Below are 27585 nucleotides of genomic sequence, written 5' to 3'. Positions count from 1 at the left end.
AATAATCCAGCCCAATAGGTAACTGAGGAAATCAAAGCATAGAGAAGCTAAGCATCATGTCCCTGAACACAAGCACACAACTGGTGTGGTACCCTTATTATACCAAGTAGGCCTGATTCATCTGGGCCCATCCCAGAAAAATGTTCACTTTGTGCTTCTCCTTCCAAAAGGTTCAAAATAATAAAGTGGTGCTCTCATAAGATGTACCATTACAAAGAGCCAAGAACATGGCAAGATGGTTTGGTGGAAAGAGACTGGGCTCCAATCCTGTTGCCTTCAAAGACTTGCTGAGTGGCTTCCAGTAAGTCTATTGCTTCTCAGGCACCCTGTCTCACAGCTTGTCTAAGGTGCCTGCCGGCTCCAGAGTCCTATGTTAAAGATGCTTCATGTTTGTGCAGTGCTTTATAGAGGACCAGGCACTTTCCTATTATCACCTTATTTGATTTTCTCTACTTCTCACCACAGCTCAGTGAAATGATCACCATAAGTCCTACAATTCTCATTTTACAGAAAATTCTAAATATCGAAGAAAAATGAAAGAGTTAAGTGTTCTTTTAGGTACCAGAAAAAGCTAGATTAGCTCTTTAATTTACATTGAGAGTTTCCAAGAATGTTAATCACAGCTTTTAGATAGAAAGAACATTTTTTTGCTCCCTAAGTCAAAACCGAAGCCCATACAGTTCAGCCCTCTGTCCCGCGTCAGCTGAGCGCAGCCGCAGTCCTCCCCCTGAGCTGAAGTGGTTTCTTCTTTTGGTGGCAGAACTGTGAACCTGAGTTTCTGTTGACTTTGAAAAGTTAAACAGAGTTCCCTTCCTCCGAGGAGAGAAAGTACTTGCCAAAACCATGTGCCGTGAATACTCAGCTTTATTTCTCGGATGGCTTCCCAACAGAGTTCTAATATTTATTAACTCAAAATAAAACAAGATCTATTAAAACCAACTGAGAAACAGGATGATGAACAAATTACACACTGGTGATATTCATACTTTCCTCAGAAATGAAAGAAATGCAGTGAAATCTGAGTCCGGCTATATCCCTGTACATCCAGGGTCCTCTGTGGCCCTACAGTAAAACTTGCAGGAACCACCCCAAAGCAGTTTCATCCTGAGCTGTTTTTATCATAAACACATGCAGAGGGGCGGGCAGAGCACAAAAGCTTCTGGGCCTTCCAGGGCCTGGCGTCCACCCTTCATATCCCTTCAGGAATTCACTGGACCCAAGGTTGCAAACCAATGTCCAACAAGATGGTGATTGGGAAACCTGCCAGTCCCCTCAAGGGTTGGGCCAGGGTGGAGGTAGGTGGAAGGAGGAGCTCTCTGAACTGAGAGCCACTGCTGCTTGCAAAGCCAGAGGTAAGGCAGTGCTGCCTAGTTTGCTCTTTTTAAATTTCATTTGTATTTTAGCCAGGTGCAGTGGCTCAGGCCTGTAATCCCAGCGACTTGGGAGGATTGCAAGCCAGCCTCAGCAACTTAGTGAGGCCCTAAGCAACTTGGTGAGATCCTGTCTCAAAAAATAAAAAGGGCTAAGGATGTGGCTCAGTGTTTAAGTGCCCCTGGGTTCAAGCCCTGGTATGTGTGTGTGTGTGTGTGTGTGTGTGTGTGTGTGTTTTGCTTAATTTTAAGAATGGCTCTATTATTTCCATGCTCATCATCAAAAATCGAGGAACCCAGATGGAGAAAAAGAAGAAAGCAAGAAAATCACTTCGATACCCCACTACCACCACCAGGAAATGACCATTGCTAACATCAACCTGGACCTCATCCCAACATTCCTCTGTAAATATACACAGGCAGAAAGGAGGAGGAATGGACAGACCAGCAGAACAAAACAATTCCAAATGCCCTGCAGGCCCAGGATACAGGACCACATAGAAGTGCTGACTGTGTCCAATAAGCTCTCTCCCAGTTACAGAGTACTCTCACACCCACTAATCTCGTTTGACCTGTGCATAATCAGTAGAGGAAATGAGCAAGCCAAAAGGGAGGCCTGGTGTTTTGTAAGGCAAAAGTAAACTGTGGACCCGTGAAATGGGAGATGCAGGGCATGAGGAGTGCTTATACAGTTACTGACTTCAGGCTTTATTAGGAAGACTCGTAGATCGAAGACCACTGGTCTTCTCCTCCTCCTGACCCTTATCCTTGACAAGGAATTCCAGGCAGCACAATGAAGCTATAAGGCCATGGCTTTGGGGGTCACATAGATTACCACATAGTAATGCTATCATCTTAGATAAGCTCTGGGTCTATTTCCTCATTTGTACCAAGGGGTAACATCTACCTAATACAGAGTCCTTGAGAGGATAACTTCAGACAGCATGTGCAAAATATGTACCATGTATCCTATTGTAAAACCTCTACACATGGCCACGGTATTTAAGACTTTAGAAGATTGGTTCTTTGGTTAAGAGAATGTCAAACATCTCTGGTTGGAAGCTCAGAACTGTGGAATAGATAAGAGGGAGATGAAGAGCGCGAATGGGAATATTCACATTTTTCATGGATTTCATGATCTTGGGAATTAATTTTAAGTCAGGTGTCTGTCACACTGTTGATGACCTTGGAGTTGGCAAAACAAAAGCTGACCTCTTAGGTCACATGAGAAGGGCCTAAGAGAATCTGGCAATAAATCTGTTGGCTTTGCATTGCTGTGACAAAATACTCGAGAACATCAACTTAAGGAAGGAAAGATTTATTTTGGCTCATGGTTTCAGTCTATGGTTGGCTGGTTTTATTGCTTTGGCATGAGAAGAACTTTATGACAGGGAGGTCACTGGGGAGCAAAACTGCTCCCCTCATGGAGGCCAGGGATCAGAGAGAGAGAGAGAGAGAGAGAGAGAGAAAGAGGAAGGGATGGGGGCAATATATAGGCCCCAAGGGCACACATCAAGGGCCACTCTCATCAACCAGGTCCTGCCTCCCAGTTTTCCCAGTAGTCCATTCAGCTATGAATCGACCAATGGATTAATCCACTGATGAAGTTATAGCTCTCACAATCCAGTCACTTCCCTAAAGCTCCACTTCTGAACACTGCTGCATTGGTGACCAAGACAGCAAAGCTCTGAAACAAACCTTTGTGGGACACTCCAGATCCAAAGCATCATGAAATCAAAAGGTTACACTAGTTGCTGGGAATACCTACTGCTCTGAACCACAGCTTAGTCTGTCTTATAGTGAAAGTCTCTCATTAGAAAAATGGATTTGCTTAAAAGATATTTCCCATAATAACACATCTTTTTTTTCTTTTTATTGTGGTAAAAATATAATATTAAATTCATTGTCTTAACCATTTTTAAGTATAGAGGCTCAGTTGGATATTCGCATTGGGTAACAGATCTCTAGAAACTTTTCATTTTGCAGCCCTGAGAGTCTATACCCATGAAACACTAATTGCCCCAGCCTGGGGCAACTGCTTTTCTACTTTCTGTTTCTGTATTTTTGACCACTTTAGACACTTTGTAAGAGAGGAATCATATAGTAGTTGTTCTTTGGCAATTGGCTTATTAATTTAGCATAATATCATCAAGGTTCATCCATGCCCTAGTAAGATTTACTTCTTTTTAAAAGTTGCATAATATTCCACCATATGCATACACCACACTTTCTTTGTCCATTCATCTGTTGATGGGAGTTGCTTCCACTTCTTGGTTATTGTGGATAATGCCATGATGAACATGGCTGCACGAATATCTCTTTGAGACCTGCTCTGAGTTCTTGTGGACCTATACCCAGAGGCAGAATTGCTAAATCAGATCGTATGGTAGTTCTATTTTTTTTCATTTTTTTATTGGTTCTTTTTAGATATACATGACAGTTTGAATGTATTTTTGACATATCATACAGACATGGAGTATAATGACTTCCCATTCTTGTGGTTATGCACGATGTGGAGTTTCACTGGTCATGTATTCATATATGAGCACAGGAAAGTTATGTCTGATTCATTCTATCGTCTTTCCTATTTCCATCTCCCCTCCCTTCCTGCTTCTATTTTTAATTTTTTGAGGAAACTCTGAACTGTGTTCCAAAATGACTACACCATTTACATTCCCACCAACAGTGCATGAGGGCTCCAACTTCACATTCTTACCAACACTTGCCATTTCCTGGTCTTTGGACAGTGGCCATCTTGATGGGTATGAGGTGATATCTTGTAGTTTTGATTTATGTCACTAATGATTAGCAACATTGAATATCATTTATGTGCTCATGGGTCATCTGTGTAAGTTTTTTTTTTAATATTTATTTTTTAGTTTTCGGCGGACACAACATCTTTGTTTGTATGTGGTGCTGAGGATTGAACCCGGGCCGCACGCATGCCAGGCGAGCGCGCTACCGCTTGAGCCACATCCCCAGCCGCACATCTGTGTAAGTTCTCTGGACAAAAGTCTCTTCAAGTCCTTTGCCCATTTTAAAAATTGGATCTTCTTTTTGTTGTTTCTTCTATATTCTGACATTAACCATTTATCATCTTTGATTTATGATTATTTTCTTCCAAACCATAGGCTGACTTTTCACTCTGTGGATCACTCTGTGAAGGATTCCTTTGGGTGTGTTGAAGTTTTTAATTTTGATGTAACTTTTGTTACATTTGTCTATATTTTCTTTTGTTGCCTAAGCTTTTGGTGTTATATCCAAGAAATCACTGCCAAATCCAATGTTAGGATACTTTTCCTTATTTTTTAAAAAAGGAGTTTTATAGTTTTACGTCTCACTTTCAGGTCTTAAATCCATTGTGAGTTAATTTTTTTCCATCTGGTGTAAGGTAAGGGTCCACCTCAATTTTTTGCATGTGAATATCTAGTTTTCCAAAGGTTATTTATTGAAGAGACTGTCATTTCCTCACTGTGGTCTTGTTCTCTTTGGCTATATATAGCAGGGGTTTATTTCTGGGCTCTATATATCCATAAGATCTATATACATAGATGTGACATAGCTATATCTATGTTTATGCCAGAACCATACATATTATTTAGTATAACTTTGTGGTGTGATAGTTCTCTTTTTGAAGCTTGGAAGACTGACAACTGGCCTTTTCAATTTAGCCTCCTCTCTCCACTGGCATTTCTGCTTAGAAATCAATGTTTCTTGTAGTTTTAAGTGTGGTTAGAGCAGCTTCAATAAGAAAGCTCAGCTGTTTTTTGTTTTTGTTTTTGTTTTTAACTTTTGCAGTACCGGGGATTGAACCGGGGACCTCGCACATGCTAGGCAAGTGCTCTACCACTTGATACATTCCCAGCCCTTTTTTATTTTGAGATAGTTCTCTCTAAATTGCTGAGTCTAACCTTGAACTTGCTGTCCTCCTCCTATCCTAGCCTCCCGAGTCTCTGGATTCCAGGCGTATGTCAATGCACCTAGTAGGGCAACCGTTTTTACTAGTGTTTCCTTTTTCTTTATGACCTCCCTGCTACTCTTGGCAGATGCCAAGAGCCATGTAGGCAGCGTGTGCCCTTCAATCCCCAGACATGCAGGGAAGGGCTCCCTTAGTAAAGTTCCAGGCTGAACGGTGGGGACAGGCACTAGGTGAGATCAGCAGCCTCTCCTTCCTTTGGACCTCTCCAAGTTTCTTTGTTGCCTTGATGGAGGCGAGATATGGACAAGGCAAATAAGCCCAGAGAGCCCTCTCCACCCACATGGAGTGCGTCCTGATGAAGTCAGGGAGTCTCAGCTGCTGGAGGAATGCAGGCTAGCACCTGCCCTCTTTACCCCACCCAGTACCAACTGAGGCATTCCATAAAAGGCGACAGGAGGAGAAGAAACCACTTGGAGAATTGCCAAAGCCTGCCACCAACTGACAAAACTTTTAGGAACTTTCTAGCCCCACCTACAAAAGCTAATTAAACCAAATTTATCTACATCACTTCCTCTCTGACTTTTTAGGTCCCTTGTTCTCAAAGTCTGTAGAGATGAGACTCCAAATGGAAGGCTGTCCAGCTGTCCCTGATACCTGTGTGATGTTCTCTTGACTTCTTCTTCTCCAGCCTCATGTATTTTCTTCTTTTTCTCCTCTTTCCACTCCCCATTCAAGCAGAACTCAGGCTCTGTGCTCATTCCCAGGTGTGAGGTTACAGGGAAAGAAGATACCCAGTCTACAACTCTTACTGGCTTTTGTTATCCAAACTTTTAAGCTCTTTGAGCCATTAGCCACAGTGGAAAAGGTGAAGGAAAGGGATTCCCAGTATGAGCAGAATGTTTTGGAACAAGGGGTAAGAAATACAGGTCTTCCTCTACCCCTAGAAGAGAAAATGAGACTTTCCTGGGCTTGGGAGAACTAAGAACAGAGGTCGTTGTCCCAACCATGTCTCCAAGGCTGTTTGGTATTTGCAGAGTATGAATAAGTGGCATGACTCTTCCATGGCCATTCCTAAGGTCCTGGTTTGCCCAGGAGTGAAAGGGTTCCAGGGATGTGGGCTTTTAGGTGACCAAGACAGTTGGTCACCTACTACTAGCACATCCAGGCAGATACGACTCTAGGTGGCCTTGTGAAAGATTCCCATTTTGCCAATCAGGGTTTGAAGAACCATGACGATGGGAAGATGGATGTCTCAAAGGTGATCTGTGTCGATTAATGTCTGGGGATACCTGAAACCTTGTATAACTCTATGGGGGAATAGTCCAAAAATAACAGATTAAATTTCTTGCCAATCCAGTGGAACGGAGCTTGAAGTCAGAAATCCAGTGGAGAGACATGATACAGTGTTTCTTCCACATCTGCATTTGTGGCTGAGATTCACATCCATGTGGAAGCCATTCCAAGATGGGACTTAGTTGGTGGCAGCCGGGAGCATCATTACATTCCAGTTCACAACAGAACAGGAATTAGTGACTGCTACATTGAACTGGCTTTTATTCCCTAACCACAATGACACATCTCCTTTCTTTCTTAGATATTTCTTTTCAGGAATGAATTCTTTAGTTTCTAGCCAACAGTCACTTCCTTCTCTCAACAAGTCTCAATATCTAAGACAAAGACACCTGGAGAATGACAGTTGAGGAATGTACTCACGGCCAGGGCCTTGCTTAGAAGGCATGGAAGGGAGGGGGGTTGTGGGCTTCAGGGGTGGGGAGTGGGAGCCCTCTGACAACAACCCAGCTCCGGAAGACAAAAAGAAGAGACAGACAGAAATGCCTTGGAGAAACCTGCTGTCCCTCCTGACGAAAATTAGATTTGGAGTCAGAGCTACTTGGTGATTTAATTTCATTTCCCACACTAAATGAATTTGGGAAATGTTGAAACCAATCTATAATCTTTGCCTTTCCCAAGCATATGAGGTAATGTTGATAAGTTAGATTGTGAATGTTTCCTCGTACATCCCTCACCCTGGCCGTGGTCACCGATGACAGCCCAGCAGGCCCTGAGCTTTACAGGTACACCCTGCACCCACTGCATATGCAAACCTTCAGAAAGGAAGAACTGTGGAGAACTTCAGTCTGTGGCTGCCAGGTCCTCACACCCAAACACTGTCACAGCAGTGTTTACATGTGTCACCTCCTTCCTTATTTATGAGGAAACTGGGTTTTGCTGGTTCCAAAGGTGGAATCAAAGTTAAAAACATGCGCAGTCTCCCTCAGCACATTATCAGCGTACCTAGAACAGGTCACCACGGGAAGCTACAAAGAACATAAAGGGGTTGCATTGTGCCTGCTATGTGAAGCTCAGGTGTGTGAAGGGAATCTCATGATTAAAAAAAAAAATGGCAGTTCCTTGGATCAATCAGTGTTGTTGGAAAGTGTCCCATTTGCCCTTGCCGAACAGTGACATAACTACTTTTGATGGCTCAAGATGGGAGTGAAGAGAAGAAAATGAGGGCCAGATGCAAAAGAGAGGAGGGTCAGAGGTCACCACCTGAGGACTGAGGGCTGCGGGGGAAACCAATCTATAATCTTTGTTTTTTTCCAATCTTCAGTCATTTTCTGTCTCCTGCTCACAGGTTTGCACTTGAGGGCCAGCCCTTCCCTCGTTGCCCTTCACGTTGGGGGAAAGTTGGGCATTTTTCTTGACTGCAGGGGCAGAAGTGGTGCTCTCAGCAGTTCAGCTCTACCCAACAAGTGACGAGCGTAGTGGCTCTGACTGGGGGTAGGGTGGAGAAGAGAAGGGCGTATTTGGAAGAGTTCCTGGTGGATGTGACGGAGCCCTGACTGAGCAGGTTTGATGCACAGCCTTGCCAACAAGCGTGATTCCAAGCGCCACAGCGTCTCACCGGGAGTTCACACACTGGGTGGTGGGTTGATAAGAATAACTTTCATTTACTCAACTAGTACTTCTACATGCCAAGCACAAAACTAAGAGCTTTCCAAAAATTCTCTATTTATTTATCATAATCCTGGGAAACAGATGCTTTTATACAAAGGTGTCTGGCACAGAGACTTCCAGTATTTGATGAATCAAAAAGCAAGGATGGCTAAAACCTCCCCCACTCCAAGAAACTATTTTTGGAGTATGTACTAAGAGTCAGACACCAAGCCTTAATAGTTACATGTACTAGCTTATTTAACCCTCTCAACTGCCTGTGAGGTAGGTGTTAAGAATTCTGCCTTGTAAGTGGGGAAATAGAGGCTGAAACAGGTGAAGAATCCTATCCCAGGTCCCTGAATAAAGGAGTATGATTCAGACCCGGACCTGTCTGCCTCAAAGTCTGCATCCCTCCCACTGTATCACACTGCTGGGAAAAGGGCGTATGAATCCCGATTCAAAGAGGGGGAAGGAATGAAGGAGAGGGAACTCTCACAGATGTGGGTAACTGTCTCCTGAAAGAAAGGAAGGGCTAAATGTGAGGAGAATAGGGGAGGCAAGGCACAGGAAGCTGGGAGTTTGTACCATTAATAAAAGGTAAGACCCTGACCTTCCTAGGACCCAAAGCCCCTCACCCTTCTGTCTCTCAAGTACCTGTCTTCCATGTTGCTCAAGGGATAGGGGAGATCTACATTTAGTTCTGCAGAAGACACTGTGTAATGTGGCCGACTGGTCAGCAAAGGCTTCTCAGTGAAGTGGGGAAGGCGGGGGAAGAGCAGACACAGGATAAAGAAGAGGTGAATCAGAAAGAGCACTGCCCACCGTGCAGCCCCAGGTGAGGCTCTCCATACCACAGACTCTGCTACAAGGAGGGGAGGGTGTCCCTGACCTCTACAGAGTTCTGGGGTTCTGAGTTCCAAGTCTGTGGAAGGAGGCTCCTAGTGGACGGGTGAGAAACCTAGGCTTGAATAGTGGTGTGAGAGTAACCCCGATCTCCCTGACTTTGTATTTCCAAGGCAAGAGACCTTCTGTGGTAATACCTCTCTTGTTTGGAAGAGGCAGACTTAAGGGACTGGGTGAGTTTGGAGGGAGGAGCCGAGAAAGAAAGGTGAAGGTAAGGGATTCCCAGTATGAGCAGAATGTTTGGGAACAAGGGGTAAGAATGCAGGCAGGTCTTCCTCTACCTGCAGAATAGAAAATGAGACTTTCCTGGGCTTAGGAGAACTAAGAACAGAAGTCCGTGTCCCAACCATGGCTCCAGGGCTGTTTGGTATTTGCAGAATATGGATAAATGACATGACTCTTCCATGGCCATTCCTATGGTCCTGGTTTGCCCAGGAGTGAAAGAGTTCCGGGGAGGTGGGCTTTTAGGTGACCAAGACAGCTCATCCCTTCCTCACTCTTTCGGGATCCACCTGTCATGAAGACTGTTCCTTCTTAGACCCAGCTTCTGCCTTGTTGGTCAGGCCTGGGAGAGAAGGACTCAGTCCTTCTAACTTAAGGCTGAAACATTGACAAGCTACTCGCCTACAGCTGATCCTGTGGTGCACTGTACAACCAGCCAATTTGGTATTCAAGCTGATATTTTAAATCTTCATCTGCTTGACACTTTGCCTCTCAATTGTTCCAAACTTGGAGAAAGAAGAAGGAGGCCTTACAGGCTCCTCAAAAACCTCAGCAGTCAGCTCTGCTGCTCTTCTTCCCTCTCACTTTGAGCAGATTACTACTTCACCTTTTGGAACCTTAGTGTTATCATCTGTTTAAAAAGAAAACATAATAATAGTACATCCCTCCCAGGGTGATTTGTGAGTATATGAGTAGTTAATACATATAAAGTAGAACAGCACCTGGCATATAGAAAGTGCCTGATAAACAGCAGGTACGCCTGTCTTGGGGAGCCACACACTTTGAAGAAGTCAAAGCAATTCATGGTGAACACTCAGTTGCCTCCCTAGAGAGTGACCTAATGGTCCCAGTGCTTTTTATAACTTTCCCTCTCTTGCTTATAGTGATGCAATCATTCATTGAACAATCATTAATTGCTTTTCCCGGAAGGTATTCAAGTCAGGAAATGCTTTAGAGTCTAGTCTAAGATGGCAGCTGCTCACTGGGCCCTACCCCAAAGAGAAGAGGGGGCTGAGGCTTACTTTGGGAAGAAGGCTTTAGAGCCCCACCCTCCTGAGCCATGGCCTTTGCAACATACCCACAGCAGGTGGGAGCTAGGCTCTCAAGACTTCTCTCCCAAGAAAGCCACACAAAGACCTGGTCATACCCCCAGCTTTGGAGCCATGCATCAGGAAACATGAGGACTCAGTTTGTTTTCTCTCAGACAGTCTGGGGCCTCTGACAAAGAGGTGCCTTAATTCCTTTCTATTTAAAGCCAGGATAGTAGGAGCATTTGCCATGAAACAGCTGGGTAAGGGGATTACCTTTGTCTATAAATGAGCCTTAATGCAAACTATCATATTGACACAAATGTGAGCTTCTTTCTAAAACACGCACACATGATGCATCTCTTTAGGGCTCTCACCATCAGCTGGCTGCCCCAGAATAGCTTTAAACCAGCTGGTGGGAGAGGCAGGATTCAGGACCAACTCTGTCATAGGAAGAAAAAAAAATGACTGATAGCATACTGTACAACAAGATCACCTATTATGGCACTGCCAATTCTGGAAGAACTCTCTTCTTAAGAACTTTCACATTATTTTTATAATCTAGTTAGAGAAAGTTCACACTATTCACTTTTTATTTTTTCCCCTGAGATGGACATGCTACTCTGAGGGCAGGGAGAGAAGAGAAACTGGAGATGTGCCCACTGGCTGGGGATGAAGCAAAACCTGACATGGAAAAGTCACTGGGTGCTGCTGCTATTGATGGTCCGAGAGAAAGGGAGTCATTGAAATAGAGCTAACAGTAGGGATGAGGGGAAGAGAAGGCTCTGAGATTGTACAAGGTCAAGTCTACCACAAAGGCTTAGAAGACAGACTGACATTATGTCCACTGGAAAAAGTATTGGTGGAGGGGGCAGGTGGAGGGGGACTCTGAGGCAGGGAGGGAGAGATGCGTGTATTTCCCCAGAAGCAGCAAGTTTTTCTCTGCGCTCCACTCCACGAGACTTTCTGGGACTTTTTTTGCCAGTATATTTGTTCATCAGGAAGACAGGAAGCCACCAGCAATTCTGAGCAAACACCAAGAGGCGACAATCAGGGCACTGGCTCAGTAGCTTGTATGTAATGGGGGCCAAAGGAAAGTAGGCCACACGCTTCACAGCCTGCACCAAGGTACATCTGATTCACCCTCTTCCCTCCTCCTCAAGGAGATGTAGCACCAGTTTATCAGGTCCACAGAGAAATGGATATAAAAGGCGCTGGCCGTTATGGTACTTTCCCTCTGCTGAGAATGACGGAGGTGATTGGCATTTTACCTGAATCTTACTACCAGTTATTTATTTATCACCACCGAGCCGTACTACTGGCAGAATCTCCTAAGTGGGTACAGATAGATGGCTTCCCTTCATCCAGTCACATTCACAGGCTCTGGGATCAGGACATGATAAAGCATCAATGATCTCTGTGATTCTAGGGTAAGGCCTTGCCATGGATAAGAAGTTCAACATGAAAAAAGGGACCCTGTCATTTTGGAACACAACAGGAAAAGAAATGTCTCTTCTGTCTTCCCCTTTTCTTGATCCCTCACAGGGGAGCAGATGATACCCACATGGCCCAGCCCTGGGCTAAGTACCCCAACACAGGGCAGAAAGCTGCAAAAGGGCATTAGGGATTATTTGATTCTACCCTTTAAATTTTCAGGAGCTCAGTAAAGTTGAGTGACTCACCCAAGTTACACAAAGGAAGAGGCAGAGAGGCAAACTGCTGCTACACTTGACTAAGGGGTCATCTTCCTCTGGGAGCATCTCCCAGGAGACTGGACAGAAATGGTGGTTCTTAAACTTTTTTTTTTTTTTAACTGGGGATTGAACCCAGGGTTTCACATCCATCCCCAGTCCTTTTTATTTTTTATTTTGAGAGAGGGTCTTACTAACTTGCTAAGGGCCTCTCTAATTGCTGAGGCTGGCCTAGAACTTGGGATCCTCCTGCCTCAACCTCCTGAGCGGCTGAGATTATAGGCATGGGCCACTACACCTGGATATCTCAAATATTTTTGACATCAACCCACAGTTCACTTTCTACCTATTCCCACTTCTGCTGGAAGAAGGAAAAAGGATCAAAAAGGAAAGCAATGCTTAAGGTGACAAAAATACAATGAATAAATAAGAACCAAGTAATCAATAGAAGTGTAATGTTCATTACACCAGGAATGACTGCAATAGAACAGCACAGCCAACTCAAGGCAACACTGGTTGTAGCAAGGTGTTCTACCCGCAATGTGCAAAATCCCAATTCTCTGCCTGTGCACGTTCACAAACTTCGCAGGGAGGCCTCGCCTTGGCAGCAATGTTATATCTTAACAGAATAATGAATATGAGTTCTCATGAAATACCAATTTGGGTTTATCAAATAAGTTTATCAAACTTATTTTAATAAGTTTAAAAAAACACTCTTTAGTTTACTTATTGGTAAATAGCAAAACATGAAAATCTACAGAATTCTGCTATTTGCCTATAAAAATTGAGAAAGAGCTTTCCTGAAGTGCTCAAATCAGTTTGGAACCATTGGGAAGAGTGCCGTGCCCACCAGCGGGTTTCACACTTGGAGGAACACTGACGCACATCAGAGCTGGGACAGATGCCTGTGTGTACTTGGGGAGGAACTTCCACAAGGGACTGCAGGTGGGCACTTTACGAAACACTATGAGGTGTGCTCTTCTTGTTGAGTGGTTAGCCTGCACAGTCCCACAGGGGACTTCTCAGACAGGACCCACCAAAGTGCTGGGAGGGAGCAGAGAGGCTACACAGGGGCTCCTTGTCTGTAAATCTCTGAAATGAGTTAGCTCACACTGCCAGAGGCTTGGACCACTGGCTTTCCTGAGGAGTGAAGGTGGGGTCACCCCACCTGATATGGCTTTCCTCCTCTACAATTGCATGATTCAGAGTTCACTGCCCTTGACAGCCCTACGCCTTTCCGGTCCTCCACCAGCCAGCCACTAACAAGACTCGCTCTGTCAGCAAACTAGCTTGTCTGGTCCTAGCTTGGAAAGGTGCTGGCTGCAGAGAACAGCCCTGGATGGTGGTCTGGAGTCCTCTGGTTGGTGAAAAAACACTTTGTGGTTAAAAGTTTGGTCCTGGAGGCAAAACAGGCTTGGATTCAACTTCTAGTTCTGTCACCGTGTGCTTTCTCTAAGCCTCAGTTTCCTTATCTGTGAACCGGAGATGCTATCCATATAATGTAGGAAAAGTGCTTAGGCTACAACTGGCAGTATAGCAAGTGCCAACTTCTCACAGCTATCATTGGGATTTATGAGCTGCTGATCTCCGGTGAGTGCTCCACACTGGGGTCCGATCTCTTCTATGAATTACCCTAATTATTGCATTAAAAGACCTTCAACTACCAAGATTCTCCTTTTCTAAACTTCTGCAGCCCTCATTCCAGCACTTAACCTGCATTTTTTTGTACCACTTACATAAGTGTCTCATGCATATACCCCTTACTGTACCCCTCTCTCCGCCATCTATGCCCCCAAATAGCCTATCAACTACACGAAGGCCTAGCTTATGCTTGATACTGACTCTGAATCCTCATCGCCCCCACTTACAATGCCAGGTTCAGTTGGTCACATCCAGTGTAAATAAGCAAATGGTTGTTATAGAAATGAACACATGAGGCGACACAATTTAAAAAATTTATACCCATGTTTGGTATTTATAATGCAGAGAGAAGTAGATTAGAAATGATGAGGTTTGAGGTTTTATTCTGCACTCTGCAACTGAATTACTGTGCCGTCTTAGGCTGGGTGTCCACAAAATGTGACAACTGTCACCTGTTCCCCTCACAGGGCACAGTGAAGATGGATGAGGCTTTTCAAAAGCGTTGGCGAGACACAGCCAGCTCCTTGATGTTAAAGAGAGAAGAACATCTGGGTGCCAAGGGTGACAAATGCATCTCACCCCTTTGTAGCTTTTCCCAGCTTCCCTTCCATAAAACAAAGAAAATAAAGTAGGCCCTCGGCCCTTCAAAATCTGACTTCCAGACACAGATGCTAAAGCCTCCCCTAGCCACTCATTCCAACACCGGGACATTTCTTAAAAGCCTAATCTGAATTCCTTTTTTCTCTCTCAGCTCACTTTGCTTTGTTTTTTTCCAGATGAGACCTACGATAGCTCTGGTCACCATTTCATTATTACCATATTTCTCCTTAAACATTTTTACTTCATTCTGCTTTCTGGTGGTCATTTTAGATCAGAGGTGACCCTCACCCCCACCCCCGCCATCATTCTCATCAGTTCTTTTGTCTTTTTCATTCTTCTTCTTCTTCTTCCTCAATCTCCTAAACCTCGGGAATCCTTGAAGTGTTCATGTCAGTTGTACCACATCACCCCCATGTAAGGATACGGCGACAGCTGGTGTAGGTCACAGCCTGGTGTTCAGCCACCGTGATTGGAATCCCAAAGACCTATCCCTGCTTGCACCACTGATTCACTATAAGAGCCGGGTCAAGACTAGCTTAACTTTTCTGTGATTCGAGATCACTCTCACCCTATGTCTGTTACAAGGTTTCACCCCCTCTACCATGGTAATTAGAGTGGAGTTAAAATTAACACGATTTAATATAAACACCCTGAACCCCCAAGGGAAAAGGTCCTGAATTCATATAAAGAGGTGAAATTTCAGAAGGCAGAAAACATGTCCTTCAGGATAACAGGGAAGAGGGAACAAGTGTAATGCTGGTATGGGATAGTTATTTTCAAATATGTTTAGTGGCAGAATCCTATCTTCAAACGGAAGCTTCAGGAGACGCCCCACCTCACCCACATGAGTGGAGCTCTCTGGCTGAAAGTCCAGGCAGGGTGGTTGGCATGGAGCTAGGCCACCTTTCCTCCTCCTCACCTGCTTCTCTGCCCTCTTGACCTCTCCATGTCAGCAACCTTTAGGCTTTTGTGGAGCAGGCTGGAAACCAGGAGTGAATGAGGGATGCAGAAAGAACCTGAATTTCATAAAGCGGTGAAGAGGGATGGCAACTCTAGCTTGGAGCCCAGGAGGACCCTATGACCAACATATTTGGGTTTATAGTCATAGTTTTTGTCTTTCTAGTCTCCCTATATGTTTCTTAGTCTTGACTTTTTGTGCAAAAAAATTCTTGCCATTGTTCATATATTTTTGTAATGCATCTCAAAAATCTTCATGGAGTAAGTTGGTGTCCAGATCCACACACACAGCTCTGGGAAGAGAGGCGTGGCATCTTACCCCATGACAAGTGTATTCCCGAGGTTTGGCTTGACTTGCTTCTGGATCCACTATTTTCAAAGGTGATATGGGATTTTATTGTGCTTTATATGTGCTGGGCTTGTGGCAATGCAAATGAAAACTAAACACACTGTAAAGGGTACTCCAAGATTCTTAAGAAAAGCCTTAAGAATAGAGCTTCCTTGTAAGTTCTATTATAGTACTGAAGTCTACACTTTCCCTGAATAATGAAAGATATTTTAAACACTACTTAAGACATAAACATGGATGGTCTAATTAGCCCCTTTACTTCTGAGGGTACACTTATTAGGAAGATAGGTAATAATAAGAAGTACTATTATTATAATCTCAAAGTGAGATTTGCATGAACACTTAAATTTTAAAGCAGCCTGCTCTCTTACAAAAATACCGCTTTGTGTAAATTTGACAAGGACCATTAAACTTTGCCAAACGATCTACAGGAAAACAAAACATATATTTAAATTTCCACCAATTTGGAAGATTTAGAAGAGAAAATAATTTAAAGTTCAAACAATTGCAGGATATCATTTTTATGATTTAAAGGAATATTTATAGCTTGAAAGGGAAAGCCTGGCAAAATATATAAAAATTAGGGAGGCAGTTCTTTTCCTAGCTCAGGAAAATTATAATTCTTAAAGAAGACCCTGAACTTTAGCTCTTAGTTGATAATGTATTCACTAGGCTGGGGTTCTAAAGACTTCCTTTCCTTTTTATTTTGGAAAAGAGAAACACATTTCTTTTAGAATTTGAAGAATGCCTTTTATGCCTAAAGTTCCATGGCAGGGGTCTGCAAACTACAACTCGGTGGCCAGTCTATCATACAACCTGCTTTCCTCTGGCTGGAGCTAACAAAGATTCCTACAATTTTAAAATGGTTGGGAAAAAATAGATAAAAAGAAGAAGCTCTCTTGACATGTGAAAGTCCCATGAAATTCAAATTTCAGCATCCACCAAAAAGTTTCTTTGGAACACAGCCATACTCGTTCATTCAACCTTTGTCAATGGCTTCTCCTGCTGCACTGGCAGAGTTAAGTGGTTTCCACAGAGACTATATGGCCCCAAAGTCTACAATATTTACACAATCTGGTCTTTTTCTTTTTGTTACCGGGGGATTGAACTCAGGGACACTCAACCACTGAGCCACATCCCCAGCCCAATTTTGTATTTTTATTAGAGACAGGGTCTCACTTAGTTGCTTAGCGCCTCACTGTTGCTGAGACTGGCTTTGAACTTGCAATTCTCCTGTCTCAGCCTCTGAAGCCATTGGGATTACAGGCATGCACCACCACACTCCGCCCACAATCTGGTCTTTTATGGAACAATTTGCCAATCCCTGACCTAAATGATGGAGACTAACTTCCAAGCCTGCTGTGTTTTCCTGGGGTACAGGGTAGGGCACATACCTGGTTGACATGGCGCAGGTATCTGTCAAGACACAAGAAACAGCAGTAGCAGCATCTGAATGTGCCCCTTGACCATTTGCTGTGCTGCTGGGATCAGTCCAGACCACAGGAGAAATGGAAAACAAAAGATAGAAGGTAAGCAGGCAGCTTTGGAGAGGTATGCTTGCTTCCCCTATGGACTTCTGTACCCAGGGAAAAGCCAGAGCAGTCCTCACTGAAGATGGGAGAAATTCTGTTTTGTGCATACTTCTGATTACTATTAACGGGAAGAACTCAGATTCTCTCCTGGGCTTATAACCTCAATAGAAAGGGAAATGGTTAGTCCATATTCAATAGCAAGGGAAAAGGGAGCCTTTTGGTTCCAGTAAAAAAATTCTCTCCTCCCTCTCCATCTGCCCCTAAGTGTCTCAAATGGTGCATTTTGCCTTTTGAACCCAAAGTTTATGTTCTTGAAAATTTCACATCCCAGAGACAGAAAAAGAAATAAATAGATAAATAAAAAGAAAAGAAATGCAAGCAAGCAAGCAAACAGTACATTTGCAGATACTAGTTGTGGGCCCACGTAAAGAAAGAATCAAGCTTAACCTTAGAGAAAATGAATCCTATCCTGAGATTTTGGGGACTAAATTTCAATGTATAAATCAGTCTTTCGAAATACAACTTGAATTTGTGCATAACTCAAGAGTGAATAATTGAATGAGCTGCCTGGGGGAGGGGTGACCAACCCACGGCCCAGAGTAAAACAATCCCTGCTCACAATCCTGAAATAGCCTACTATGAAGACCCCAGGAATAACTCAGCCTTATATGGACATTTTCTTGTCCCAGTGTTAATTCAATTGGATGAAACTTGATCTGGATACTTTTGGGCCTGGCAGCCGTTGTGAATGAGGCTCTTTAAGTAGAAAAGATCACCGGTAGCTGTGTGAAATGTTTGAACTGTAGACTGTACTGGGCTGTAAGACTACTGCTTTTTCACTTTTTTCTTTTTATAACCTGAGAAAGGACATCTTTCTCCAACAGCGACTTCATTAAAAAGGAGTTTGACCTCTTGGTCCTATGGGATCTGAGGAGTGATAAAAACTTTTCAGACCTTGGTGAGACAGACCATGGGTCTTCTACTGATTTCTCTTTTAGATTTATGGAAAGTGGCTTCCCCAGAGAGTTTAGGATGTCTTGTTTGATTACCTATTACTAATGTATATAAAAGTAAATATATGTATTCATAAAAGATATAAATACATATTTCTATGTAAATATACATAGAAATACAATATAGTTAAAATAAAAAGCTGTTCTGTCCCTCAAGAAATCCTTAGCCAAGTTTCCTAAGATTGAAGGAACAATTTCAAAATGCAGGAGCCAGAATAGATTTGTCCTGGATGTGGAAATGGCTCTTTAAGTCACCAGGCAAGATTTTCATGGAAATAGAAGAAAATATAATCAGTGGGCAGCTGCTTAGCATGCATCTCAAGATTAAGGAAGCCAGACAATTTTATGTGAAATTGAATCCATTGCTCCTAAGTGATATACTAACCTTAAATCTTGATTATGGATTTAAAAGTATCAACAACTCAGATTTCTGTTTAAAATACCAAAACAAAAATAATTCTAAAGTTTAATATGACCCCATGTGTAAAACTACTCCAATATACTAAGGACACATAACTATACACAAAGGGTTGGGATCAGGCAGGTTTGTGAAACTCTGGCCAAATCAGGAACCCTGAGGTGGGGGTGGGGAGAGATTAGCATTGTGTGAGAACCAAAAAGTTGGGGGAAGTCCAATCTTCCCTTGTTTGGCAGGACAGAAATACCATGAGAACAGCTGTTTTCCTGGTGTTCTGGTTTCCACTGGCATTCATACCCAAATGTGCATGGAAATAAAAACCAGGGAGGAGACCCCAGCACAAAAGCCCTACAGTTTTCTGTCCTTTGAGCTGAGATGTAGGTCAGCTTGCCCATTTCTCACTTTCAAGTGTGTGTGTGTGTGTGTGTGTGTATGTGTGTGTGTGTGTGTGTTCATACATATACTCTCACACACATACCTACACACTCACACACACTTGCACACAGTTGCATACACACACCCTGTCTCTCACACACACTCATTCTAACTCCCTTGTCCCCACTCATTTCTTCCCCATGCATACCAGGAAGTTCCTAGGACACCCTCTTGGAAACAAAACAGGCGAGGAATATTTGAGCATTAAAACTGAAAGACCAGGAGGCTGAGGCAGAAGGATCGAGAGTTCAAACCCAGCCTCAGCAATTTAGGAAGCCCTAAGCAACTCAGCAAGATCCTGTCTCTAAACAAAATATAAACAAAGGCTGGGGATGTGACTTAGTGGTTAAGCACCCCTGGGTTCAATCCTGGTGCAAACAAACAAACAAAATTGAAAGAAATATTATCCCTATCTTAGAAAGTATTTTCTTACTTAAAAAAAAAAAAGCATGATAAATAGCCACAAAACCTTGCTTAAATTTCACCTTCAGAATTCAGTCCTTTTATCTCAGCATTTAAATAAGAAGGAAAGCCAGCTAACCAGAACTTCTCCCTGCCCACCCTCCACCCAACACACAAGACCACATGGCACAGCACGGCAGAGGCTGGGAACAAGGTCTGGGTGAGGGTAGGGGGGAGTCTGAAAGGCCACTGTCAGGGGTCCTCTCCTGGGACCCTCTGCAGCTGCCCAGCCCTCAGCTCTTCTCTATTAGGTGCAGCCTTACCTTCGTTTTCAGGGTGTCATAAATGCACATGAGAATGATTCTTGGAATCCTCATCACAGTAATTAAAAAAGACCCTTTCACCACTGTTCCCTGATGGTACCAGAAAAGAATGGAGAGAGACGAAAGGATTGGATGGTCAGGAGGGTCATTTTTATTTCTGGGAATAGGAAAAAACAAAAGATTATTTTTAAAACCATTGTTAAAAAGGAACCAAAAAACCCTTCTCTGTTCAAATCATCAATGGCACTAACAACTTTCAAAGCAATGATGCAATAAGCATTCAGCAAAATTTTTATACTCCTTGGTTGCTAAGGTGACATTCATTATATTCTGGACTAATGTGATTCCTTTCAGTGGCATTCAATGCAACAAACAAACACAGAACAGAAAATAAAAAACTATTTTGAAAATGGTGATGAGTTAAAATGAACGACTTTCCCTCTTTACAGCGGCTCCTACTCCTTCCACCAACCCTTCAAGTAGCCCGTTCATCTCATTTTCGGAAGTTTGATTCTATCACAATCTCCAAGGTTTAAATTACACAGGCGCATTTGTAAATGTGGCCAGCATCAGCTTGATGATTAAAATCATGACCCAATCACATGACCAGGACCAGGGCCAGTGAGGTTAACGGTGAGTTCAAGTTTAAAGGGAAGGGACACAGAGCTCCCTGGTGCTTGGCTTCTGCACAGCTCTGGGCTCCTGAAATCCAGCTGATTTCCTCCCTACTCTTTAAAGGTCACTTTAGTGTGAATCATTTACAGGACTTGTCCTGACACAGCTCCCAAGAATGTGTCCAAGTCAGTTTCACAGGCAGAGAAAAAGAGTAAAAAAGAACAGAATGGGCACAGTTTTTCCTCTGCCCTGAACCTGATGGGATAAAACAAAGGAGGGCTGAGGCGACCTTGGGGGAGACCTTTTGAATTCCCATGGACACCAGCTCTAGAAAACGAGGCCCTTTCTGAGAAGCAACGCCATGGATTGCAAGTGAAGCTTGCTTTCTTCAGAATAGATTATTCTACAACTTGCCTGGGTTGCTAATAAGTCACTATGAATTAAGGTTTTGACAACAGCCTGGGTTTTGAGAGAGGAAAGAACTGCAGCCAGAAATGTTTCAAGAGTTGGCAACCACTGCATTTCTCTGTTACTTAAATCATCCAGGAAGAAAAAGAGAACATGACAGTAATACTGGGCGCAGAACTGTAACCCAGTTGTCCACAAAGGGGTGCCGTGTTTCAACCCAGCCTTGTTGGAGATGGAAAGACCAGGAAAGCTGTCACAGAGAGGAATTCATTCTGATCTGATAAACTACCAGAGTAGCACAGGCCAGGAAAATCTGACACATTTTTTCCCCTTTTCTCATTTTTTTTTAAAGGAAGAATGTTTACTTTTCTATTGAGATTTATGTTCCTTAGAACTTATTATGGTGCTGAAGAGATTAGGATGGGGGTGAGGAGAAGAGAAGGACACCTACTTTCCATCTGGGAGGGAACGGAATGATTCACAGGCCTCTGTGAATGGGACTCTTAGGGTCTGCTCCTCCAAGGTATTGAAGTCTGGGATTGGATGTGAGCTTTTTGAGAAGATTTCACTGTAGTGATATGAGCCATTTCAAATAGAGGGGAGACTGCACTGCCTCTATTCCCCTAGTCCATAACATACCCTGGTTATGACTCTAGGCTCTGCAGAGCTTGGCTGGAAGAAGATACAGAGGTTCCAGCAGCTGGGTTATCACATGATGAGAGAACGAACTTAAAAAGAAGGTCCTTTTAACCCAAGCCAGCTCACTGTGCCAGGAGTCACTCAATACCTTCCCTCAAAACTAGAAACAGCACTACAAAAAAAAAAAAAAAAAAAAGGGGGCCTAAGAGTAGTGTCTTTGAGGCCACCACCTTCTCTCCTTAGACTCTATTCTATATTCACAGGTAACAGCATCCTGTCATCCCTCCTCTGCTGTATGTCAGCTCCCTTTACAACAGCAAAATCTGATTTAATTATACTGAATGAAGCTTAAAATAATACTTACCTCTGGACTTCACTGTATTTCAAGGATTGACATTGCAGTGTTGAGCACACTAGTAACTCAGTGATGAGTTCCTTAGGAGGCTGGGGAGGCTGGACCAGGGCTCCCATCAAGATCACTCAGCTGTCTCTAGGGGTTGGGGGTACGGGTGACATGTGCTGGGAACCTCCTGACTGGGCTTCATTCCCCCAAGTTTATGAGAGAAGGCAGTAAGGACGACCCAGGCAGTGTTAGAGGGTAAGGGGACTCCAGGATGTTTCCCATGAAGTCCAGCTTCCTTCTCCTTTTAAAGCCATGTCTGCCTGAATGCTGAAGGTCTCCTGCCCCATACAGCAGAGCCAGGTCCTCAGAACACTACACTAGTCCACATTGCTGGGCAAAGGGTTTAATGGTCCCACCCACACAAGTCCTATAGCACCTTCAGGTCATGATATATAAGTACCATTTTTCAACTTGTAGTTGCATCAGACAACATAGAGCCTTTTAAAACCAATCGAGCAACTTCAGGTCCTAGAAACAAGTTTTAATTCTAGTTATATCCAGCCCAGTGCACTAAACACTCTTTAAATGTAATGGAAAATTAATTTTGTCTAAGTCTCCTGGACAAAGTCTGGGCTGCAAGGGATGACTGGCCTCTCCCACTCAGCTTCTGAGGGAAGCTGAACAGTGTGACTTCCACAAAGACCCTGTCCCTTCCTGATGTCTCTTTCAGCAAAATCACTGCAAGATGGGACTGGGAGGCTATAGAGTTAATCTTTCCAGTCCTACAGAAAATAGAAACTGGCTTTATTATGAAGAACAGATTTTTTTTTCCCCTAGCTCTCCTGGGCAATTCTTGTTAGGGTTAGAAATTCACCCATCTCTACCTCAATTCTTTATGCTCTGCTGTGAATGCATTTCCTCACCTTTTCACCAGCAGATCCAGAGCAGCTGGAAACCATCTCTTGTGTATTTGAAAATAATGATGAAGTCATGCCTCCAGTGTCCCTTTTCCAAGTTGAACAATTCTAGCTTCTTCCAACTACATCTCTAAGCAGTACTTCTCTTTCTCTTTCTTTCTTTTTCTTTTTTTTTCTTTCAGTATTGGGGGTTGAATCCAGGGCCTGGCATATACTAAGCAATTGCTATGCTGCTGAGTTACATCCCCAGACCTTTTTATTTTGAGACAGGGTCTCTCTAAGTTGCCAACACTGGCCTCAAACTTGCCATCTTCTTTTCTCACGGTTTCAGTAGCATAGATTACAGGTGTGCACCACTGTGCTGGCTTTAAGTAGCATCTTTATGGGTCTCTATTGACCCCTTTTCAAGCAAATGATTGTACAAGGTAAATTTTAGGGCTTTCCCATGTCCTGGTACTTGGTGGTCTTTGTATGAACTCTTCAGACCTTTTAGGGCTTAAAAGAGTAACAAAGGTGAATGCGTTCTTGTGGTATTTATCCTCACTGTTTGTGCAGGGCAGACACGGCATTGTGAACTTTGAGATAAGCAAAAAGCTTGAGGTCTCAAAATTAGGCAGACAGCCCAAAAGAAAGCAGAAGTTCTTAATAAATGAAATAGTAATGTTACAAATAAATTATCCCACATTTTATTTTAAATTTATTTATTTTTATGAAAATAATAGCCAAAGCATCTTAAAAAGCCAAACAGTACTGGTGGGCTTAATGGGAAAAAGAGTAGTTTTCTTTACCCATCCTTAATTCTTTCCCTAGAGATAATAATCTAGCTATTTCTACCATAATACAACTCCACACTTTAAAATCCTGTGTTCTTACTGCTATTTCTTCATTTTTCTTCTTCTCTTTTTGGTGCCCCCACCTGACACACTCATCTTTCACCCTGACTTCTTCCCAATAGAGTTCGGTTGAAATTTTTAGTTAATGCTTCATGTTCACACTATTAGTACAAAAGTAAAATGTATGGTGAATAATATTCACAACTTACCCAAGAAGCATATTCCAATTCTATTTTGTTCCCTGTACAACTTTCAGTTTTTCCTGGAGTTAATAATCGCATCACATTTTTTATTCCCTTTGTTTTCCATGGATTTCACTGAATGCTTCATCAAAATATCCAAGCACATTTAGTCTCCTCTCAGTGTCACTGTGTTTTTGGAGACATTGTCTTTTTGGAGAGTTCTCCTGGAGCCCACTGCTCCTACTGCCTTCCAGTTCCATCTTGAACTGGTTCCTCCTTCTCTTCCTTCTCCTCCTCTTCTTCTTCCTCCTCTTCCTCTTTCTCTTCCTCTCTTCTTTTCCTTCCTCTCATTCTTCCTCTTCCTCTTCTCCCTCCCCCTCCTCCCCCTCCTCTTCTTTCTCCTCCCCTCCTCCTCTTCCCCCTCCTCCTCTTTCCCCTTCCTCCCCCTCCTCCTCCTCCTCCTCCTCTCCTTCCTCCTCCTTCTCCTTCTTCTTCTTCAACAATGGCTACATGACTACCTTCTAGGGAATTCCCTTCCCTTCTTTTCTGAAACTCATGTTTTCCTCCTTGGCTTACTCATGAGTTTCGGTTGGGAACGGTCTTCCTAGAAAGGGTGTGGGGAGGAGACCTTTGGGGATTTTGTGTTCGTGAGCCTGACTTTATTCTCCTTTACTCTGAATTGATGGTGGGAATAGGTATAAAACTCTGAAATAGTCTTGGAAATAAATAAAATAAAACTTGGGAATAGTCTTTTCTTTGCTCCTTTGCTTTTCTGATTCAAAGTTGCTATTGAAGGTCAGATCCCATTTTGGTTCTTGATCTTTTGTCATGTTTTATTTATTTTTTCCCCCGAGAGAAAATTCTAGGATATCTTCTTATGTTTTTAGTCCTAGGATTTTTTTTTTTTTTTTTAAGTTGTAGATGGACCCAACATCTTTATTTATTTATTTTTTATGTGGTACTAAGGATTGAACCCAGTACTTCACACGTGTGAGGCAGGCTCTCTACCACTGAGCTACTGCCCCAGCCCAGTTCTGGGAGATTTTTTTGATTATTTATTTACTTATGTATTTTTTGTTGTTCTCTGTTTCTAGAACTCCTATTAGTCAGATGGTGACTCTCCTAAATAACTCTATTTTTTTCCCTTTCTGCCATTTTCTAATTGTGTCTTATTCTGCCCTCTAAAAGAATTTTTCAACATTATATTCTGATCATTCAATGGAAAAAATTTTACTTTTGCAATTTTTAATTATTAAAGGGTCCTCCTTGCTATCTCACTGTTGCTTTTTGGTGGGGGATGTGGGGAAGGGGCTTTGTTTATGGTTGCAATATATCTGTTCTTTCTGATAATATTACAGGGCTTTCTTGTTGTTCTTTGTTTGTTTTCTTTTGCAGCCTACATTGTGTAGGCTAAATTCTCTAAATCCATTTTGTTTGTTTTGTTCATTTTTCTTTCTTTCTTATATTAGTGGTTTTCATCAAATGTGTAATAGTCTGGTTAACAATTCCAAAGTCAGAATGGCTTGGATACCATGTGAGGAGTGCAGCCTGGTGCCTGGTAAGGGTCAGTGGTTAGGAGTCAGGGAATCCATCTCACCCGGGGCCCCCATGTGGTACTATCTTGGGCCTGTGCCTTGGGCTCCAAAGTTTCTCCCAGAAGACTCCCCTAGCCTCCCCTTAGGGGATCAGCCTCGCTGCCAACACACAGGGAACTGAGCTATGGAATGTGGGGTGTTGGTGGTGGGGGAATTCTCCCTCTTCAGCATTTAGACTCTCACTTACCCTCCCCCCACCCCCGCTTCATTACTGAGTTTGCCCCCAGCCTTGGCTGTGCCAGATACCCCAAGTCCAGACCCTCTCTAGTTGATCTGTCCAGAAAGCAAAGATCTCTTCTGCACATCTGGAGGAGGGTCTTTGGGTTCTAACTGCTCCTCAGGAGAACTTACAACTAATCTCCAGGGTTACATTTTGCACTTAAATTCCTGAGCCTCTCTGGATTTTTTGTGACTCACTTCAGCTTGTATCTTATTTGCACCTTCTCAAAAGCCAACACATGCCGGAGGCCTTTTCAGCTTTGCCCAACATGGCCAGTCACCTCTTGCTGCCCTGGCCATTTTGTTAATGTCATGTTTCTTATCCGCTGTCCTTGAGTCTCTGTTTCTCACTGTGATTGTGTGTTTACTCCTTTCTCATTCTTTCATGATCTTATTTTTGGGGGGAGGGTTGGCGAAGGGGGGATGACTCTGAGATAAATGTGTCTGCCTCACTGAGCTCCACATCAAAGCCCCTGCGGAGAATGCTTTGGTTTTGTTATTCTAAGATAACACAGGATCTCTCTGCCTGACAACTGTTACCTTTGGCCAGTTTGGCTAGGATGAGCTTTGCTCTCCTACTCAGGAGCAAGCAGCCCCTCCACCCCCAGCTGCTGCGGGGAGTCTTAATGCCAAGAGCAACAGCCCCTTAGCGGGTCCTCCAAAGTCACTAATGATGGGGCTCCCAAAAACACCATTATATTAAAAACCCACAGTGCTCTTTATTGTCGGGAGGTAACTGTCAATGGCATGAATCACCCCTGGTTGACTTTCTTACCTCAGGAAAAAGTCATGTTTATCTACTCATTTGGTTTGAGAGATTAGAGGAGGATCAGCCCTATCGGGAGTAAACTTCCTGTTCGAAGTCCAACCCTGTCATTGTCCCAGGCCTGCTCTTCCGGCTGCAGTCTCATTGCTGGTAAAGTCACACACAAGAGAGGCGAAGGGTTCAGGTGTGTGTAGGGTGTGTGTGTGTGTCTTCCATTATTTTCATGAGGTAATGTCTATAATTTTAACATAGAAGCAAGTAATTCATTCACTAGTACTTAACTATATGGACATGAGGTATAGCTTATAGTTACACATGATTCCTTTAGGATTTAAAATTATTTTCCAGGTAAATATTCTGCCAATTTTACATTAAAACAACAACAATAACAACAAACCCAAAACAAACAAACAAAAAACCCAGAGTTATTAAAGTATATGCAAAGTAGACTAGCAACTTTTTATTTTCTTTTTTTGGCAATGCTTGGGATTAAACCCAGCTCTTTTACAATTTTTATTTTGAGACAAGGTCTCACTAAGTTGTCCAGACTGGCTTTCAACTTGAAATCTTCTCACCTCAGCCTTTTGAGTGGTTGGAATTACAGGTGTGTACCACCACAACTGGTGAGACTAGTAGCTTTTTTTTTTTTTGTGGGTATTGAACCCAGGGCCTTATGCATGCAAAGCAAACACCCTACCAACTGAGCTATGGCCCCAGCCCCTAGTAGCTTTTTTAAATCCAAAGTTTTAAGTCTGAGCTAAGTTTTTAGCTTAGCCTTTTACTCTTGTCAACCCTTTTTAGAGAGTCAGGTCAAAACTCCCAAACATCTTTGAGACACACAACATGGAGCACAAAGACACTCCAGTAAGAGACAAGGCTGGACCTACCTGTTGAAATAGCACGTAACCACTGCCCCTGCTATGGTCATTTGCTGGCATGCAAGGATGAATTCGCTAGTCCAGATGAGGCCGATTAAATGGTACCACCACATATATCGAATGCCTGAAAGAGGCTGATATTCCACTTGGCCATCTGCGATGACCTGGGCAGTGCCTAAAGTTTTAAACACAAACATATTTTACACCAGTGTTTTCCTAAGTGTAAAGATGATTCTTCATTCTTGGTCTTTGGCAATCCGTGAAACACAGATGCCAGAGAAAAGTTTGAAACACCCAGTGTAATTTGAAATCTCCACAGCAAAAACCAGAAAGAACATATCTAAATAACATCAACAACAATAATTTCAGTGACTGACCAGTAGGCAATCTGCAAGACACTTGACATATACTTTAAAACTCACGGCACTTTGAGGGTGTGAAAACTGA

The 27585-nt window shown here is 43.1% G+C and overlaps 1 protein-coding gene across 2 annotated transcripts in view; it reads right to left on the bottom strand.

Moving 5' to 3' along the window:
* Slc44a3 (solute carrier family 44 member 3) overlaps positions 1–27585 on the bottom strand; it is a 75321-nt gene that overhangs the window by 9413 nt on the left and 38323 nt on the right. The window contains exons 10-12 of one of the 2 annotated variants that reach the window (XM_027935233.2): positions 27148–27313; positions 19744–19900; positions 17015–17101 (exon numbers count right to left, since the gene is read on the bottom strand). In XM_027935233.2, coding sequence (XP_027791034.2) covers positions 17015–17101; positions 19744–19900; positions 27148–27313 — 410 coding nt within the window. The remainder of the gene's footprint in view (positions 1–17014; positions 17102–19743; positions 19901–27147; positions 27314–27585) is intronic. The other variant, XM_027935232.2, reaches the window with a different exon arrangement.

This window comes from Marmota flaviventris, chromosome 10, assembly GCF_047511675.1.
Source record: "Marmota flaviventris isolate mMarFla1 chromosome 10, mMarFla1.hap1, whole genome shotgun sequence".
Taxonomy (NCBI): Eukaryota; Metazoa; Chordata; class Mammalia; order Rodentia; family Sciuridae; genus Marmota; species Marmota flaviventris.
The sequence above is the reverse complement of the archived record's forward strand: the minus strand, read 5'-3'. Positions and strand labels throughout refer to the sequence as shown.